The 21,359-nt window shown below is 38.5% G+C and overlaps 1 protein-coding gene across 2 annotated transcripts in view; it reads left to right on the top strand.

The window, feature by feature from the left end:
• Window positions 1-3,597: 3,597 nt before the first annotated feature.
• Window positions 3,598-21,359, top strand: part of myot (myotilin) — a 38,277-nt gene continuing 20,515 nt past the window's right edge. The window contains exons 1-7 of one of the 2 annotated variants that reach the window (XM_067456867.1): window positions 3,598-3,776; window positions 11,237-11,289; window positions 14,936-15,083; window positions 16,869-16,925; window positions 16,996-17,137; window positions 19,960-19,983; window positions 20,088-20,207. In XM_067456867.1, the coding sequence (XP_067312968.1) occupies window positions 11,282-11,289; window positions 14,936-15,083; window positions 16,869-16,925; window positions 16,996-17,137; window positions 19,960-19,983; window positions 20,088-20,207 (499 nt within the window). In that variant the 5' untranslated portion in view covers window positions 3,598-3,776; window positions 11,237-11,281. Of the gene's footprint in view, window positions 3,891-11,236; window positions 11,290-14,935; window positions 15,084-16,868; window positions 16,926-16,995; window positions 17,138-19,959; window positions 19,984-20,087; window positions 20,208-21,359 lie in introns of both variants that reach the window. The other variant, XM_067456866.1, reaches the window with a different exon arrangement.

Below are 21,359 nucleotides of genomic sequence, written 5' to 3'. Positions count from 1 at the left end.
AATTTGCTTCAGAATTAAATCTGAAATATGTAGATCCTTGGCCAGTATTACCAGAACACTCTTTTTCACTTCTGTGTCACAAGAAGCCATTACACCTACATCAGCTGGATCCATTGGCCACAACTCCTGTGGTCGAACAAGCAATCGAGGACCAAAAATATATATCTGTTGTTTTTTTTCAAGAATTAATCTACTAATGCTGTTCTCTGGAGTGACCTATCACGCTTCTCTGTCTGACAATCCTATGGATGAGTCTGGGTTTGGCGGTTGCCAGGAGAACGGTACTTTCCTGACTGCATTGTGCCAAGTGTAAAGTTTTGCGGTGGGGGTATTATGGTGTGGGGTTGTTTTTCAGAGGTTGGGCTTGGCCCCTTAGATCCAGTAAAATCAACTGTTAATGCTTCAGCATACCAACACATTTTGGGCAATTTCATGCTCCCAACTTTGTGGGAACATTTCGGGGACGGCCCCTTCCTGTCCCAACATGACTGCGCTCCGGTGCACAAAGCGTCGGTCCATAAACACATGGATGAGCGAGTTTGGTGTGGAGGAACTTGACTGGCCTGCACAGAGTCCTGAACTCAACCCGATAGATCACCTTTGGGATGAATTAGAGCGGAGACTGAGAGCCAGGCCTTCTCGTTCCAACATCAGTGCCTGACCTCACAAATGCGCTTCTAGAAGAACAGTCAAAAATCCCCATAAACACACTCCTAAACCTTGAGGAAAGCCTTCCCAGAAGAGCTGAAGCTGTTAGAGCTGTAAAGGGTGGGCTGACTTGAGATTAAACCCTACGGATTAAGAATGGGATGGCATTAAAGATCATGTGCATGTAAAGGAAGGCATCCCAAAAATTTGCCAATATAGTGTATCTAAAGTGAAGACTAAGCCTTATAGACTCCTTGATTTTGCTTAAAAATTTAAAATATAATTTGCATGCACATAAAACTATAGAAAAATGTATATACATCTCTTGACAGACATGTTTTTTTTTGCAGGTTTTTAATAAAATGTTTTTTATTAACAGTAGATATAATAAGCATATTTCCAGTACGTGCCTCAGGCTTGCAACTCTCTCATCAGAATCCTCTGCAAACTTCAACAGTTGGTTGAACCGGCTCATTTGATTCTGTTTGAGATGGACGTGCTACTTCGCCTGTGCATCTTGAACCTAGAACTCGATTACTGAACCTGGTTTTCCACTTACTTCAAATGAACCATCTCAAAAGAATGGTTCGTTCAAGAATCGAACATCACTAGTGCAAAATGAAAAATAAGTACATAGAATGTATTGAATTGATGTACGGGTGTATGCCGAGTTGGACATTAACTAAGCGAATTTACTCGAGTGCTGTACTTAAGTACACTTTTTGAGTATCTGTACTTTACCTGGAGTATTATTTTTTCTGGAAACTTATGACTTTAACTTCACTACATTTGAAAGACTATCGTACTTTTTACTCCACTACATTTCTATCAAGGTCCTCGAAGTCGAAAGTCGTTTCTGTCGCAGCTTTGAAAGTCAGTGGATGATTATTTCTTCTTTAAAAGGTGTTTGTGTTTTTGCAGAAAGACTCTTGAAGGGTCTCGTCAAGTTCAATGATTTCACAGCATTTGAACACTGATCATTTAATAGCAAAATGGAGGAAGACGGATATTAAAATGTTGATTTTGGCGATTAATCACCTAAACACAGTTGATTATGTCTTAAGTGAAGGTGAACAGTGTGAGAATATCAGATGTGTATCAGTGTATTGGATCCGTGCATTCGGCCTTAAAGTGACAGCAGCTTTATAACTTTTAAACAAGTATTTAAAGGGGGGGTGAAACACTCAGTTTCAGTCAGTGTCATGTCAATCTTGAGTACCTATAGAGTAGCATTGCATCCTGCATATCTCCGAAAAGTCTTTATTTTTTTAATAATTATATAAGAAAGATGCGCTGTTCCGAGTCTTTCCGAAAAAAGCCGAGCGGGTGGGGGCGTGTCGTGTGAGCGGAGCTAAATAATGACGTGTGCAGCAGCGCGCTGTGTGTTGAGTCGAGTGCATCCCTAACAGCGGGAAAAAAACTTTATTCAAAATAAAAATATGGCTTTTAATCAGATACAGCCATACATCTATGATCCGGAATCAGACCCAGAGGCTGCAGTTGAACAGGAGCAGCAGCAAAAACGACTAGAGCAGGACGTCTCTATGTGGTACAAGTTATACACTAACTATATAATATGCTTAGCGGCTTGTGTTATTTACATATTTATACTTGAATTATATCGTCGTATTTTTGTCTTTGAAGGTGTACATGTGGGAAGTGCAGTTGTGCACGTGTGTTTGTGTGTTTACGCGTGGTTTGTGTAGACAGTAAGCGGACTAAAAAAAACACAGACATTTGAAGCAGTCTCACTCACCCTTCTAACGTTGGGACTGCTCCATCCTTCAGCATTAGGCGATTGGGAAAAGCCGGCGTCGAGCTGGGCCTTGTTTATGAAACAGTCGGCACCGAAATGCAGCGAACAGATATAAACATTCGCGCAACTCAGTTGCTGATCCGGAAAAGCAAATTACATCCACTGTTGCCTTAACGCGGGGTTTTGGGGAATCTGTGCAGGACTGTCTTGGTCTGGCAACCAAAAACGCACTTTTTTGGTGACATTGTTATGTGCTATGTGTAATTGTCACCTGTCCAGCATCCTACAAGCCAGCGCTTTGATGGGCGTAGGCTGTTGCTTTCGCTCTCTCCCTCGCTCTCTCTCATGCGCTTCCGGTAGAATTGTCCGTAAGGCCCATACAAGGAAATTCCGCCCCCACTAACGTCAATGGGGACGCATGATCTCAAAAAACTTGCCGAAACTTATGACTAACCGGAAGTAGTATTTTTGACAAAGAAATACTCCCATCAAACGTCCACCTTAACTTTTGAAACTTTGTCCATGTTTAGTATGGGAATCCAAGTCTTTAACAGTGTAAAAAGATCAGTATGCATGAAACAGCATTTCACCCCCCCTTTAAATGAGTTTAAGTTAGTCGTATGCTAGTATGTCAGATGGAGCATCACTGACTGGCTTAAACCATCATGGCATAATGGGCATTTATACAACAACAATAAAATAATGTGGTGACATTAAAAATAAAATTTACTTTTGATACTTAAGTACTTTTGAAAACAAATACTTCTGACTTTTACTCAAGCAAAAATCTGTTTTTACAACTTTCACTTGTAACGGAGTAATATTTGACCAGCAGTATTTTTACTCTGTACTCTGTCCACCTCTGGGTGTCTGAACAATTGGATCACCCCGAGAGAGTTCAGGTCAAATGCCAGAGAGGATCATCCTGGGGTTTGATTGTTCTGATATCATATGTTTTTCTTTCATGATTGGTGATAGTGGCAAGTAATCAACCTTACCAATCCTCCTGGAAGAGGGCTGGCCAATGATTGATAGAAGAGCTTCTTGCATATGTTATTTCTATCCCTGAGACCGAGAGCATGAGTGTGGTCTATATTTGACACTGAAGTGTTTGGTTCACCCGTTTACTGTGGAGTCAGCTGTGTCAGATGAACAGACTGTAATGTGAGATGAGATTTGAACGAACTTCCTCACTTTACTCTGCACCTTATACCTACCCAGACGACCTGCAGTCAAGCTAGCGAATCTCTTCACCAATAGCCCAGTCTAGTGCCTGTCTCCATTTCTTTTACCGGGTAGAAGACATCCTTTCAAAGAGGGGGTGAAAAAGATTTGCTGTGCACTCTCTTTGAGAGGGGAAGAGGTCAACAAGGTGGGTTTTGTCTTATAACTTCCTTTAGCTTTGGTTTTGTGAGCCCACTGGAATTTTCTTTGGTCCCTCCACACTACCACGGATACACCGGCACATCTCCAAATTGAGAAACAGGTACACTACACATGCAAAGAAATGTTTTTTCTTAGTTTGAGAGGTGGTTGATTTCTTGCTTTGTGTTGTAATCCAACATAGATGTTGATGTTGTTGCTCCAAAAGGGTTCACTCATGTTTGACAGACAGACATTACATGGTTGTGCAAAAACTATATCTGGCGTCAGTGCTGAGGCTGAAAAATATGTTTATAGGTGCTACATTTAAACGCCATTGCACTCTTAAAAATGCTAGATGATTTTGTGAGGGAATATTTGGAAAACTGTAGATGAATCCAGTTGGTTAAAGTACTAAACGATTGCATTAGAATGCAATCTTTGATGTAGGACTGCATATGTTGTTTGATCAACCAAAAGGATTTTTTTATCTTTCTTATCTTATCTTTCTTTATGGGATCTGGAGTCTCTATTTGTTTTTGGAGTTTTTGGAGGTGTTTTATTTTACTTCCTCCAATGGCATAGTTTTTCCTCTAAAAAGGAAAAAAACGAAAAAACTTTTCTTCTTTATGGAATTTTCCCCCTATAACACTCAAAAAAATGATTCAGGCCCTTCATAGATAAGACACATTTAAATGATGTTTGCTTTAGCTAATTAATTAAGTTGTGTCGAAATATGTTCAATCAGCCTAATATATTTAAATCTGAAGTTTACTTAATTAATTTGCATTAAAACTACATGACATATTTGTGCTGACATAACTAACTGGGCAGTGGATCTGTAGTTCCCAGCATGCTTTGACTGCGCTAGGAGAGAAAATGTATGGATTAAAGTTTTATTTTTATGGGGTTTTCGGTAAAGGGAAAGATGTTATTAGTTTATGTTAGTGTTTAATGTTAAGTTATGTTGGACATTGAGGAGTTTCTGTAATTTTGTGGATACCATTATACAGAAATGTGTTTAGGCTGTGGGCACTTATATACAAATTCATTGGATGAATTCCTGCTCTCAATTCAATATTTTTAGTTTGTCCAATAAGTTAATTTTTCTTTTTCTTTTTAATAATATGCTTGTTGCTATTTAATTTTTTAAAGGCAAACTAAATTGATAACAGTGTTCACCTTACATAATAAACTATTATACATTTAACATAACATAATTAAGTAAACAGCACATATCAATATTATGTAACAGTGACAAAATCAAATGGTTTGTATTTACTCAAAGAAATTGTGCCAGCTTTACTTGAATTTTTGTGTTCATATAACTAAACTGTTATTTGTAAAAATTGCTCAATATAGTTGTGTGCAACCACTTACCACATATTTTTAAATTAAAATCAACAAGTCATTTTTTTAGTTTGTTTAATTGTAACTGCACTCTAAAAATGGCTGGGTTAAAAACAAACCAATTGGCAACCCAGCGCTGGGTAAATATTGGACAGAACACATGCTGGGTTAAATAAACCCAGTGGCATTTTAACTGGGCTGTTGAGAAAACCCAAAATGTAGTCAATTTTTTACCATTAATGGATTTGCTATTCTGGGTTATTCTTGCTGGGTTGTTCTTGAAATTTCTCCTGTGCATTAGCCTTCTGTAAAACTAGACAATCATGAAAGAACAAATGAAGAATACATGTTTAGACTGTTAAAATAATCATTTTTATTTCTTGACACATGGTACAATACACAAATGTGTTAAAATTGGCAACAACGACAACTACAAACCTAATATATTCTGTCAATTTATTCACGTTTAAATCGAACTTTTATTTTGACGGGTTGCCGTGAACATTATTTGAGTGTCTGTGTTCATGATATGATGCGTGGCGCCCCCGTCATTCACACAGAGACGCAAAACATGGAAGAGTAATATTTAAATAGTATTTAATATACACAGACACTCGTACATATTCGGCTACAGTCTGAAACCCTGCGTGACGACTGAACGCAGCTGCGGGACCGAATATAGTCTACTTGTGAGTCGATGCTATACAGATACTATCTAGCTGTAACTTAGGGATGGAAGTGACATCCCTACATAAAACCATGTTTAATTCTCGTAAGGAGATCATGGTTCCGTGTTATCACAAACTGTATTAATCTATCGTCTCACATGCCTACCTAAACTAACACGAGTCAGTACATTGCATCAGATTCTGAGGTAAAACTTTCGTCTTAATGTCATGTAAGCTTAAGAATCGTTGCCGCGAAGAAGAAAAAAAAACTATAATTATGCTAATTAAATTGATTATTAAAGAAAATATATGAACTTATCTTAAAACATCTGCAACCAGTGGCTTTGCCTCATTGCTTTGTCCTGTCAAAATGACAGTTGGGGAGCGAATTTAAACGAATCAAGGCGGGAAGCTCGTGAAACATCCAAGCGCTGGGTCAAATCAACCAAGCATTGCGACCCAGCAGGTTTAACCCAACGACTGGACATTTGAAACTACCCAATGGTGTTTAAAATGTGATCAAATAAACCAACAAAAATTACCCAACAGTCTTAAGCCAGCATTTTGGGTTAAAAAATAACCCAGCATTATTTAGAGTGTTAACCTTTATTTTTATTGTGTACCTCACTATACAATTACATTCACAAGGTGATTTGTGAAAAATATAATTATTACAGGATAAGTATACATTGAAACTGACACAGGTGTATTTTTTTTCTGATTATGTATTTAATAAATCCTCTTAGCTCTCAGTTTACTTAACTAAAATGAGTTAAAGCAACTCCCTTTTATTATGTCAATGGACATTGAACTGATAAAATGTTACGTTGACTTAATCCATTTGTGTTGGGATTGCATGAATCAATGTTGATGCATTGACTGAAACTGAGCAGTATATTTCTAGTTCCCAGCATGCTTTGCTTTGAGTACATTTTGAAATGACGTGCTATTTAATGTGTTTAATTTTCAGTTATGTTTGACATTTAAAAGAGTTTCTGTTGATTGTTCATTGTGGTAAAGAGTAAAGCTTGTGCTTATAGGCTGGGTGGCTACATTCATTTAAATTCACATTTATTGGTATTACGCTTTTCACAACGCATATTGTTCCAAAGCAGTTTCACAGAAAATGCATTACAATTTGTGCAATCTTGAGGTGACTGTGTCCAAGTTTCAGAAATGTATGCACATTAACAAACACACAGTTAGCTTACATCATGTATTGATTTTAGCATTGGTGCATATTGATTTAGAGTTTGCGTCACCTGAGGTCCTTGCAGGAGCTGGAGTCGTCTCTTCACAGATGTTGGTCATCTAAAGTCTTCATAAGAGGCCAGAGGTGGACAAATGAAACAACTTCATTACTTGAGGAATAAAAGTAAAAGTACTGCTGGTCAAATATTACTCCATTGCAAGTTAAAGTTGTAAAACAGATTTTTACTTAAGTAAAAGTACAGAAGTATTTGTTTTCAAAAGTACTTAAGTATGAAATGTAAATTTCCTTTTTTATGTCAACACATTTTACTATTATTGTTGTATAAATGCGCACTGTCATCATGGTTTAAGCCAGTCAGTGATGCTCCATCTGACATACTAGCATACGACTAACTTAAACTCATTTAAATACTTGTATATAAGTTACAAAGCTCTTTATAAAGCTGCTGTCACTTTAAGGCCGAATGCACGGATCCAATACACTGATACACATCTGATATTCTCTGTTTATGTTCACTTAAGACATAATCAACTTTGTTTATGTGAATACTCTCCAAAAATGAACATTTTGACATCCGTCTTCTCCCATTTTGCTATAAAATATAAATCAGTGTTCAAAAAATGCGGGTAAATCATTGAACTTCACGAGACCCTACAGGAGTGATTCCTGAAAGCTTTTAAAGAAGAAAAATAATCATCCACTGACTTTAAAAGCTGCGACAGAAATGACTTTCGACTTCGAGGACCTTGATAGAAATGTGGAGTAAAAAGTACGATATTTGTCTTTCAAATGTAGTGAAGTTAAAGTCATAAGTTTCCAGAAAAAATAATACTCCAGTAAAGTACAGATACTCAAAAAGTCTATTAAGTACAGGACTCAAGTAAATGTACTTACTTACTGTCCACCTCTGTAAGAAGCAGGATCCAGGCTGGAGCTGGCGTATAATCTCTGGTTATCTCAGGATGGGTTTCCCGAGATGTGCTTTTGATCTGATACAAGGTTATGAGATGCATTATGTGAATGTTTGGCTGAAGAGACGTGTATTTAATCTAGATTTAAACTGGGAGAGTGAGTCTGAGCCCTGAACATTATCGGGAAGGCTATTCCAGAGTTTAGGAGTCAAATGTAAAAACGCTCTCCCTCCTTTAGTGGACTTAGGTGTCCAGACCTTAAAGGGTCATGAAACCCCAAAACACTTTTTTTGAGATGTAAACAGATATGTATAGGCTGGACATCATTGAAAACACTAAGGGTACTCATTAATGGTATGCATATGTGAAAATAGTTATTTTTGCATTTTTCAGAGCGATTTCTGTCTTCCGGTTTGAAAAGCTTATAGTCGGAGCAACGTCACAAATGCTGACGTCGGCGCGGCCTTTTCAGCCCAAGTATGGGCTGCTGGGCACATGCTGACGTCGATATATATTCATGACATAAAGCTCATTCAGTCCAATCCCTGCGCTGTAGTATGCATACAAGATAATTTAGTTAATATGCATGAGACAGTCACTTCTGTCAGGCTCGTCTTCCATCATTATTGTAGAGATATGGTGGGGAAGTTTTGGAAGCAGCGTGCGGAAAAGTCACGGAGGAAAGCTAGGCGTTGTGCTGATACGAAATAACGTAAAGGGCGCCGAGCGAGCTGTAACTGGCGCCGTCTGTGGAAGCCTTTGCTACAAAGGCTCGGTAAAGTAAAATTCACCTGAGGAATCGCACGCCGAACCTGCAAGCATTGACTATCTGTGTCAGGAGTGCAAAATAACCAATCTGTAATCTGTAGGCTAATGAACAAAAGCCACGTCCTCTCCGTTTTATTTGTCGTCACAGACATGCACTAAACCGCATGTGTTCGGGCTCTTAGTGAAACAGTGTGCTGCATATTTGGACAAATATAGATTTAGCTGCCGAGTGATAGACAGCGCGGATCGTCACGGCAACCCAGCGCACGTCGCTCTTCTTCAGATGCGCGGTCGAGACTAGCCTCAAACCCCTTCGCTTTTACCCCGATCTAGAATTACACATCTCTATCACATCGCATGTTGGGTGGTTCACGTTCTCTTATCACGTCGGCGCGTTGTTCATCTAGCCAAACAGCGTGCATATTTGGACAAATATAGTTTTATCACGTTTGCAAAATATTTCGTCATGCAGAATAACATTTATTTTCATTTCTCACTGAATTATGCTGGTTTGAACTTTGAAGAGCTGAATGATTTGCGATCTCTGCTGCACGCAGCTCTCTCATTCGCTGTTCTCATCCCTCATTTAATCTCACTGTGGTAAACAATGCCAACGTGACCCAAGAACATGTCTCAGATCCGCTGTAACTGCTGCTGTTGGTATCGCTAATCTTAATGCACCTACTGACACTCCCCTATTTATGCAAACCATTCCCTCTTTCCACACAATACCATCCCACCTTTTCACAGTCGACCACTCCCCTTTTAACAAGCCTTTTCAAATCGAAGGTGTGAAAAAACACCGCTGCAGCAGGGGGGTTTCATGACCCTTTAAAGTGGTCTGACAAGGTTTTTTCCTTTTTTTTTTTCTACTTGTTTAGTACATTTACTTGATTTTTACAACTGAACTCACAAGCTCACCCCTTCACCACCATGGTAAAAAAAAAATCAATAAACTCTTTTAAAATGTCTAAAATAGAATTGTTTCTGAAGCTAAACGTCCATTACCATAACTGAACTTCAGCTCCGGAGGCTTCCTAAAGCTCAGTGATCGTACACACTGTAAAGACAGTAATGATGGCGTTGATTTTACCATATCAATCCGAGCCCGATGATGAAACACTGAAGAACTAGTTACTCAACCCGAACCTCCATCACAAGGACGACTTGAGCAGGACGTTTCTCAGGGATACGCTACTCAGTTTGAGGTTCATTATGAGATCCTCAACATCAGCATTAACAAGTGTGTGTCCGTCAACAAATCCATTTGTGTGTCTAATGTCTTGTGGTGCACATGCGGGAACTGTATCAATAACAGCGCATGCATTACATCAAGTAGAAAATATATACATCAATAATTATTCATACATACAGGTTATGATTCTGAGGAGCAGCTGGTCCAAATAAACTGGTACTGACCCATCTTTCTAGAGCAAGTGTTTTGTGAATCTCGCGTTGAAGCAGTCGTCAGTAAAATGACATGTTTGGGGGTCAAGTTGTTTGGGAGGGGACGACGTACAACATGGGCAGTCTTTAAGCAAATGTCTTATATCACCGTAACGCAGTGAGATTCGAATCACAGACGACTCCTTTAGGCGGTTCAAAGCCGATATGGGAGACAATAACTTTATTTAATGTGCATTTTCGACTTCACAACTTTGCCGAATGTTTACATTCACAAACAGATACACACTGCATGAGAGGGAATATTCGAAAAACCATCACCTTAAACACTGACATCTCATTAAACACAGAAAACTCATTAAAAAGAAAAGAAAACTTCTGAAAACTGCTCAAGAAAACTTCGCAAAGGGCACCAATTTGACCAGCGACAGCAATAAACAACAAGAGTGAATTATGTTCAAGGAATGCTCACAGAACATGTCAAATAAAATTAGTGTGATCTCCTTAAATTAAGATTAATTTTACACCTCAGTACAACTATAATCAATCTATTCAACCGTGTGGAAATGCCGTAGACCAACAAGCAGTTTGTTGTGTTTTTTTTTTTTGAGTCAGATGGCACTTTCAAATCCAAACCTGGGGGAAAGATTTATCCTACACCATGCGTTTCTAAATACAACACCGAAGGCACAACAAAATTAGCCCAGGAGTGCTCAGGTTTCTGCTTCGCTCTATTGAGCAGCAGTGAAAGGACAGTAACGGGGTTAGGCTCATGGCATTGCTATGGATAAAGTCAACCATCTGTTTACAAAAACTTGCTCAAGCATATAAGCAGAAGACATCGAGAGTGCAGAAAAGAGAGACAGATTTTTTCCTCCTTTTTTTGAGTGGTGGTCATTTGCAACTTTACTGTAACTTGACCAAGTTTTGTTTCTCTGATCTATGCTTGCCTGCTCTATACGCCACAGGTTATGTATTGGATGTGTGCTAAAGCTGACGTGAGATTTCTCAAGAACATATTACAACTTCCACAGTGCACATTGTAATTGTGCGTTAAGACAAAATCTTCCTTCCATCAACTGTATTTTAACAAATAAACATAATAAACCCTTTATGCCCTGCTTAACTCAGTCTTTCTCTTTTCTTGAATTTCAAGTGTCTCCAACTGGGCTCATCCACGCGCGCTGGAGATACTGGAAACATGGCACAGTAAGAGACACACAGAGAGATGGATGCTGTTTAAACTAATTGTTTACTCAAAAATTACACATCTCACCCTCAAAACCTGAGTGACTTACTTTCTTCTGTGGACTATCATTTAAAAAGTATGAAAACTGTGCCGGTTACTTTTTTCATGCCGTTACAATGAACGGGTACACTCTAAAAAATTCAGGGTAAAAAACAACCCAATGTTGGGTCAAATATGGACCAACGCAGCCATTGGGTTGTTTTAACCCAGCGATTGGTTTGTCTTAAGAAAATACTCAAATATATAGATCTATGGCATTATATATATATCTATGGCATTATATTGAGATTATGGCATTATATATAGATCTATGGATCTATGGTATTATATTTAGATTATGGCATTATATATAGTTCTATGGCATTATATTTAGATTATGGCATTATATTTAGATTATGGCATTATATATAGATCTACGGATCTATGGCATTATATTTAGATTATGGCATTATATATAGATCTACGGATCTATGGCATTATATTTAGTTTATGGCATTATATATAGATCTATGGCATTATATTTTGATCTGTGGCATTATATATATAGGTCTATGGCATTAAATTTAGTCTATGGCATTATAATTAGCTCTATGGATTTATATTTAGTTCTATGGCATCATATATATAGTTCTATGGCATTATATTTAGATCTGTGGCATGAAAGGTTGCAGTGATGATCATTGTAGCCGATCACAGACATGTTGATCTCATAAATGCAGCGATCTCATCATTGCGACTCGATTTCTGCTCACTAATGAATGCTTTCATCATCAAACACAATGTAAATAAGAGATTTATTGATTATAATGAGAGTCCAGAACTCAGTCACTGATAAACTCCCGCTGTTTGGTTGACAGCTCAGCGATTGTAAAGGGACCGTTCTATGATTGCTTTCAATATTTGATTTAAATCACAGTTTAAATAACTGATTATTTTCATCCTAGCAATAGAAACTATGTGAAATTAAGAGTTTAGTCACTGGTTTGATTTACTGACACAAACAAAGAACATCTGACTGTACATGAATCATTACATATCAGAAATCACTGATCTCAGATCAGGCGTTAGAATTAACACGCTTACATGTTGTGGCGTTACTGACGAGTCCATATCGTAACAGTCTGTTAGCAAAGCCTGTGCCGAAACTGCGACTGACTGAGCAAAAAATCCACAGTGAAATGTACCCAATACAGATAAATACGGGTGCTTTCACACCTGCCTCATTTAGTTCGGTTGAATCGTACTAGAGTTCGTTTCCCTCTTTGGTGCAGTTCGTTTGGTCAGGTCTGAAAGCAGCAATCGCACTCGGGTGCGCACCAAAAGCAGACCAAACAAGCGTACCGAGACCTCCTTGAAGAGATGATCTCAGTGCGCTTTCAAACGAACTCTGAGCGGTTCGTTTGTGGTGAGAATGTGATCCGACCTCGAACAGAACCAACTGCAAAAGTACTGATCATTTTTGGACTAAACCAGCTGCCGTAGTTAGCTGCGCTGACATTGTGTGCATGACATTATTACCTGATAGATCGTTGGAAATATTTTCTGAAGATGAGCATGTCAAGAGTTAATAATTAATGTACACCTCCGCTTGAAGTGACGAGCGATGCGCTCGCCGTCTGCAGTGCATTAGAGCATTGTTTTCACGTCGCATCCGCTCTTCATTATAGAAATGTATTGTTTGCATACTGTGGTAAATACACACAGTGTAGTAGATTATGGGCAGGGACAAAACCAGCCCGCAGTCGTCTCTCCATAGTGTTATTATAGTTTGCTGGCTTTGCCTCTTCTGTTGGAATTTTCCCACACGTCAATTCTGACCAATCGAAAAGCAGTTTAGGAAATACGCCATGGCCAATGAGCGATGTGGATGTTGTTACGTGCCTGGTTCGGACCAAAGCAATTAGTGTGGTGTGAAAAGGAACCGAAAAAGCTGAAAAATGCAACATTGTATAATTGTTTGCCCTTGGTTCGGACCAAATGAACCGAACTAGAGATGTGAAAGCACCCTAATGCTCAACTCAGACATTCACATTGTTGAAATAATTAACCACATTCCTAGCATTAGACCTTTTGGAAGGGGATGTTATTTGTAGTCCAGAGATCCTGTATTGCTCTTCTCTCCTCGTCATCTCACTAACACTCCAGTGGGCGGAGCTAAAGGTGTAATGAGGAAGTAGGCGTTGATTTTCTTCTGCAGAGGCGGGCTTTCTCCTGATAGGCTCAATGGGTCATTCTCTCGGCTTGGTAACAATAAAAGCTGTTGTTGGACTAACAAGGAAGTTTTCAGTTCTGAAACTTACAGGATTTTCTTGGAGCTCAAGGAAAAGTTGATTTTAGTTCATGACCCCATTAAATTTGAGTGTCTCTCACGATCAGATAATTTTATGGTGTTTGTTTTTATTGCTTTGAAAAAAAAGAGACCAGCACAGTTTCAGTCACCGACCAGAACTTTAACAGTACACATGTATGGCATGTCGTTGTTCACAATGCATCGTCATTTATTATACATTTGATTAGCAATTAGTTCTGAAGATTTCTTCATCTTAAACCTTCAGTGGTTATACACTCTAAAAAAAACGGTGCTATATAGTACTAAAAGTGGTTATTTGGCATGTAATCATAGGGGAACCACTTTAAGTGCTGTATGGCTCCAAATCTTGGCTATTCAGCGGTTCTTCACCAGTCCTTTGGGATGACTGAGCTGCTGTATATCACCATTACCATATGCAGAACCTGTTAGGCCCTGAATGGTTCTTCAGTGGTTCTTCAACAGTTTTTTGGGATGACTGAGCTGCTGTATATCACTGTAACCATATGCAGAACCTGTTAGGCCCTGAATGGTTCTTCAGCGGTTCTTCACCAGTCCTTTGGGATGACTGAGCTGCTGTATATCACTGTAACCATATGCAGAACCTGTTAGGCCCTGAATGGTTCTTCAGCGGTTCTTCACCAGTCCTTTGGGATGACTGAGCTGCTGTATATCACTGTTACCATATGCAGAACCTGTTAGGCCCTGAATGGTTCTTCAGCGGTTCTTCACCAGTCCTTTGGGATGACTGAGCTGCTGTATATCACTGTAACCATATGCAGAACCTGTTAGGCCCTGAATGGTTCTTCAGCGGTTCTTCACCAGTCCTTTGGGATGACTGAGCTGCTGTATATCACTGTTACCATATGCAGAACCTGTTAGGCCCTGAATGGTTCTTAAGCAGTTCTTTGGGGTGATAAAGGTGCTATATAGCACCACTGCCGTACAAATAACCTTTCAAGCGCCTTTAAAGGTTCTTTACACGCCAAATAACTACTGTTGGTGCCATTAAGCACCATTATTGAGGAAGAAATAAAATGCGATATGGCACCTCTTATGGGTTCTACAGCACTATTTGACAAAGGAACTGTAGGGCACCTTTAAAGATAGGGTGCTATTTGGCACCAAAAGTGGTTCCCTTATGATTACAAGCCAAGAACCAATTTAAATAACCACACCAAATAACTCCAATTGTTTTGTTTTAGAGTGTATGTGCATTTTCCAATGGATATCTTGGAACCATTATCTTACACTTGTTTTGTCATAAACTTTATGACGTTATTTCCAAACTGTTTCAGGGTTCCGAAAAAAACATCCACTATGTCCCTAACTATATCCTCATGTTCCCGCGAAACCTCCTCCTCCTCTTCATCATCCTCTTCCTCTACAGTGCTTCAGCAGAGACACTCCACTCTAGTACAGCCTCTCTGCATTAGTCCTCAAATGGTAAGAACATAAGGATGGATAAAATGATTTTAGAGGTCGTCAGAGTTGTTGAGGGGCCAGTTGAACTGGGGGTGGGGGGAGAACTCACATTATGAAATAAATTTGATTGACTACACTCTAAAAAATGCTGGGTTAAAAACAACCCAAGTTGGGTTGAAAATTGGGTTGTTTTAGGCAAATACTTAACCCAACCACTGGGTTAAAGCAACCCAATCGCCGGGTTTGTCCATTTTACATTTACACTTTTACATTTATGCATTTAGCAGACGCTTTTATCCAAAGCGACTTACAACTCAGGAGAACAGGAAGCGATCCGTCAAGAAGAGGCAACGAAACACAAAAAGTGCCCTAAATATGATTTGTACACTGCTCAGAGTAGCAAAGACCAGAAAAGGAAAGAAGAAAGGAGAAATAGAGGGGGAACGAAAAAATTATTATTATTTTTTTTTTTTCAACTTGGGTTGAAAATGGACAAACCCAGCAATTGGGTTATTTTAACCTAGCAACCTGATCGTTGGGTAAAAACACCCCAATTGCTAGGTTAAAGTAACCCAATTGCTTGTTTTTAACCCAGCATTTTTTTAACTACTTACACTCCAGAGCAAAATTTTTTGTCTACTTACACTCCAGAGCAAATTTTTTTTTTTTTTTTTTTTTTTTTTTTTTTTTTTTTTCAACTTGGGTTGAAAATGGACAAACCCAGCAATTGGGTTATTTTAACCTAGCAACCTGATCGTTGGGTAAAAACACCCCAATTGCTAGGTTAAAATAACCCAATTGCTTGTTTTTAACCCAGCATTTTTTTAACTACTTACACTCCAGAGCAATTTTTTGGGATTTCCGCCTGGATTTGGCCTACCCAAATTAAAAAGCTTCTCATACACACATACAGTGGTTTAAGCATTTTACAGGAAAAACCCTTTGAAGTTACATAAAACACTGCTAAAAGTGATAAACATGTAAGTATATGTTGTCTAAGCTGTAATAACCTCCTAAAAAAGTAGGCGCTTTTTCTTCATCTTTTTTTATTTTATTAATTCATTTTTGAAAGTGTGTAACTCAGTGTGCTCTAGGACCCCACAAACAGTTTGGGCTGTTTCCACTAAATTACAGAAAATAGTTTGTTTGTGTCATGTTGTATGCCAGATTTACTCAAATGGGTCTGAAGGGATGACCCCCCTTTTTCCCCCCTACCCTGCTACCACCCCCATATCCAGTGATATAAATGCAATATTCCAGTGTCATTAAATTAATTATACATGCTGGAAGCAGCCCAAAGTGTCTGCAGGGTCCTAGAGCACACAGGGCCTGAGTTACACACTTTTAAAATTTAATTTATATAATCAAAAAGCTCCTAATGTTTTGGGGGTTATAACAGCTTAGACAACATATACTTACATGTTTATAACTTTTAGCAGTGTTTTATGTAACTTTAAAGGGTTTCCTGTAAAATGACACCAACATTTTGAACCTAGACCACACATATAGATGGGAGGCTTTTCAGTTTGGGTCGGCCAAATCCAGGCGGAAATGTCACCAGAGCAATTTAGTGTAAATACATTACTTTGTCTAAAACAAATGCCAAAGTGATGCATATCTCCAGAAAGTAGAGACTAAGCTTTCAAATGGCACCACATATGAGGTCAGAGCTCCTCCACAGACATTTCAAATTGAAAGTATATACATGACAATGTCATTCCCGACCATGTACAGCGTCCACGAAGTTTAAGTGGTTAAAGCGTGGATTTTATCTGTTGGTTGATCTGCGTTTTTGTCCCGGTTCAGGTTCAGAACTCAAATCAGGGTTCAGGAAATGCCGGAGTTTCTCCAACATATGTGAAGGTAATAAACACTAGCATAGCCCTGGCGTTCTGTGTGTCAGTATGAGGCTCTGATGTGTGTGTTTCGCCAGCGTCTCCATGATGTGAGTACGGTGAAGGGCCAGCTGGTGGTGCTTGAGTGCCGGATCAGAGGAACGCCTCCGCTGCAGATCTCCTGGTTCAGAGAGAACGAGCAAATCCTCGACTCCGCAGACTTTCGTATTCTTAGAAAGAGTGAGTGGAAGATGTAGTCCTCTGCTGTTTAACCCAATCCTTGTGCGTCCTCATTCACATTTTTGTCTTTTTTTGTTGTTGTTTTGTGCAGTTTTTTTGATAATTTTGCCTGTGTTAATGCCAACTGCATACATCTTGGCACAAGTGTGTATTTTTATTGAAATTAAAAATTCCAATCCAAACAAACAATTTTTTTTTTACATAAGCCCCGTTTCCACCAAAATTACCCGTAACATATTGTACCAGGAACTTTTTTGCGTTTCCACCGCGATAAAGTTCTGTGAAAATTAGGCAGATTAGTCCTGCGCGTGACTGCTCCTCCAAGTCAGTGACGGACAGAAATCATTTTTGTGTGTACCGATTGAAAGATTTAGTGAACTGTTTACATGAGACGTTATCTAGACCGATCTGGTGTTTACATGTGATGACTTTCAATCGCAATCATTTTGTCACATGCAGTTTGTCTGCCGCATCAAAAATGTGAGCGCTGTTTTCTCCAGCAGCTGAATGTGTTAACTGAAGCCATAGCAACTCTTAACGGCCACCAGGACTAATACAGTATTATATTATAAGCTAATTATCTGTTGTAAAGTGTAATAATCATCTCAGAAAAGAAAAAAAGTTAAAGTAAAAACTGCCTGGGGCAATATACGCTGTGTCATTATTCCGACATTATCTTCATAACTTACGAAATAAAAAGTTCCCCTCAGAAAAATTAACTTTCCTGTCTTGTAAACATGAGCGCGGCGCGCGCTGTCACGTCATGTAAGGACGCACACTTAAAAGTAATCGGTCAGGTCGTTTACATGGTGGAAAAAATTCATAACGAGTATGGAAGAGATTCAAGCTGTGCCGCTTTTGATGGTTTACTGAAGAGGTAATTAACAACGACAGAAAAGAGCACTAATATGCAGACTCAGCAGCATGCAGCATATTCAGAAAGCTTGTAAAGCTAGATTTAAAATGACAGTGTATATTATAATCAGCTATTACGGACATTGCACGTGAGATGGCTGAGATGAACGCGCGCCATCAGACAGAGAGCAAGACTGATATTTACTGAACACAGAACGAACCTCACAAAAGACTTTTAAAAATGCCGGTTAAAATAAAATGCTGCGTGAGCAATCAGGATGTTCAGCCCTCGAAAGTTCCTGACCTTTGAAAAAGTACTACCCCGCGAGCAGGGCCATTTGGAGGGGGAAATATTTACCCGCAACTTCATTTAGACCCTGGTTTTTGTGGTCTAAACACACTGAGTACCACCCAAAGTTCCTGGTTCCTGGGTAAAGTTCCTGCGGTCGAAACGTGGCTATAGTTTCTCTCAGGATCTCAAGGACAAAAGTGCCCCCGTCATTTTTAATCTCAGGGCAATTTAACTATAAAAGAAAGCAGTCTTTCTTAATAGGCTTTCATTCAAATTAAAATGTTTACTTTTTTTTTTTAAAGGGGTGGTGTCATGCGATTTCACTTTTTTAACTTTAGTTAGTGTGTAATGTTGCTGCTTGAGCATAAACAGTATCTGCAAAGTTACAGCGCTGAAAGTTCAATGCTAACGGAGATATTGTCTTTTAAAGTTACGGCAGTTTCTTGCCTACAAAAACGGCTGGTTTGGACTACAACGAGCTTCTTCCTGGGTTGGTGACATCATAAACCCTCGCTAGTCTCCGCAGATGTGACTTCTGCCCGTAATGGGAAGGGGCGTGGCGTTTCCGGCAACCTGTGCTTGGCACTTCAGCCAATAAAAATACAGGAAACTACATTTGGCCATTTAACCAATCTAAGACCATTGCGTTTTTCAGAGGGATGGGCTTCATAGAAGCAGGAAGCAAACGAGCCGTTCAAAGGACAGTGGAGACAGCGGTGTGGAATAAAGGGAGAATAGAAGAAAAATACGGCGTTAAAAAAAAAAAAATTAAGACATGTTATACTGCGCCCCATAAACACAACCAAGCCTAGAAAAAATATAGCGCTCTCAACAGACCCATGGCCACCAAAGTGCTTTACATATTGCTTCACATTCACCCATTCACACACAGACGGTGTGTGTGTGTGTGTGTGTGTGTGGTATTTGAGAGAGAAAAACTCTACTGCAAATCACAAATCCAAGTGGTTTTGCTGTCATAAGGGGGAAAATTTGGTGCTGCGCCCAAACAACATTTTACTGAAAGCTTTTTTTTATTTTTTATATCAACCTCAAATTTGGACCACAGCTCGTCTAGATGGTTTTCTAGCAGTTTTGAGTTCAACATGTTTTATTAAAAACAATTTTATATAAAATAATGTTAATACAAATTTTCATAAACTTAAACCTTATAACGTTTTGTTTTACTTTTAAACGTTGGTCATTTTTTTACTTCTTTAAAATGAGACCAAACTTAAGTCTGTGCTCCAAAGCTTCACATTTGTATTAATTTTTTTTTTGACATGGACATTTGTGTTCTCCTCAGAGTTACTTTTTTTAAACTGATACAAAAGGTTTAAATGAATAATTCACCCTAAAATGAAAATGCAGCCAATTCAAGTAATCTTTACACAGCGATTTTGAACTATAACAGATCATAGTGACCATGACTGTGAAGTTATAAAAAGGCATAAAAGTAATCCATATGACTTTTGTGAGATTTTCAAGTATGATAGTTTTGTGAGAACACCAACATTTCAGTCATTTCTTTTGCATTCAACTATTCAAAAATAGAGGGGGAAAATACCAACTTATACTGGATTTTCAAGAAATTTCATTTTAGTGTGAACTATTGCTTTAAATAGGCATAACTAAAAAAACTAAAACTGTTTCTTTCTTTTTGTTTGCCCTTGTCAAGAGGCAAGTTCAGCTTCTGTTCCTGGTGAGTAGACATGCTTCTCAAATGGATGGTGACTTTTGAGAGATGAACAAACATACAGTATTTGACAAATATTATGCTTTTAACTCTTGTTTGTTTTATTGCAGAGGAATTGTGCACCCTAGTGATCACAGAGGCTTATCCAGAAGATTCTGGAGTATTTAAATGCACAGCGTCGAATCAGTTTGGAACAGCAACATGCAGTGCAATGCTTGAAGTATATACAGGTATGCAAGCTTACAAATACATCTAAACGAATGTATAATGTATATATAATTATATTATTATGTCATTCATTTTACCAAACACAAGGGGTGAAAAACACAAAGCTTAATTGTGAGCCTGGAGGACAAACCAGTCACGCGTATCACGGGTAAATTTGTGGCAATCGCCAACGATACATTGTATGGGTCAAAATTATCAATTTTTCTTTTAGGCCAAAAATCATTAGGAAATTAAGATAATGTTCCATGAAGATCTTTAGTAATAGTAATAGTAATAGTATTAGTATTATTAGTAGTAATATGCATTGCTAAGGACTTCATTTGGACAACTTTAAAGGAGATTTCCTTAATATTTCGATTTTTTTGCACACTCAAATTCCAGATTTTCAAATAGTTATATCTCAGCCGAATATTGTCCTATCCCAAAAAAACATATATCAATGGAAAGATTTCAATTTTAAGAAATGTACCTTTATGACTTGTTTTGTGGTCCAGGGTCACAATTTATTTGAAACAGCATGATGATGACTCCTGTAGGCACACAAACACAAACACTACAGACCATGAATCTCGATGGTCCCACACAATCTGAACCTCAGAAGGAGTATGCATGAAACCGATAGGGTAAGTCGACAGGGTGTAGGAAACCGGTTGCGTGGCTTTCTGGATGCGTGGGGGGTTTCGCCCGTACCCGCTGGGATTGGGGATCGCAGACGGGTCGGAGACGTGCCAGCTTTCACCTCCACACTGCAAAAAATGCGTTTCTTACTTAGTATTTTTGTCTTGTTTCTAGTCTAAATATCTAAACATTCTTACATTAAGAAACATTTATTAGACAAGTACAAATTATTGTCTTGTTTTGGGAAAAAATAACGCAAAATTAAGAGTTTTTGTTTAAAATAAGATAAATAATCTGCCAGTGGGGTCAGTAAAATAATGTTGTTTTAAGATTATTTTACTTACCCCACTTGCAGAATATTTATCTTATTTTAAACAAAAACTCTTAATTTTTAGTTATTTTTTCTCAAAACAAGACAATTACTTTTGCTTGTCTAGTAAATACTTCTTGTTTTAAGAATTTTTAGATGTTTGGAAAAGAAACAAGACAAAAATACTAAGTAAGAAAAGCATTTTTTGCAGTGCAGCCTCTGATCA

Source organism: Pseudorasbora parva, chromosome 11 (genome assembly GCF_024679245.1).
Source record: "Pseudorasbora parva isolate DD20220531a chromosome 11, ASM2467924v1, whole genome shotgun sequence".
Classification (NCBI taxonomy): Eukaryota; Metazoa; Chordata; class Actinopteri; order Cypriniformes; family Gobionidae; genus Pseudorasbora; species Pseudorasbora parva.
The sequence above is the reverse complement of the archived record's forward strand: the minus strand, read 5'-3'. Positions and strand labels throughout refer to the sequence as shown.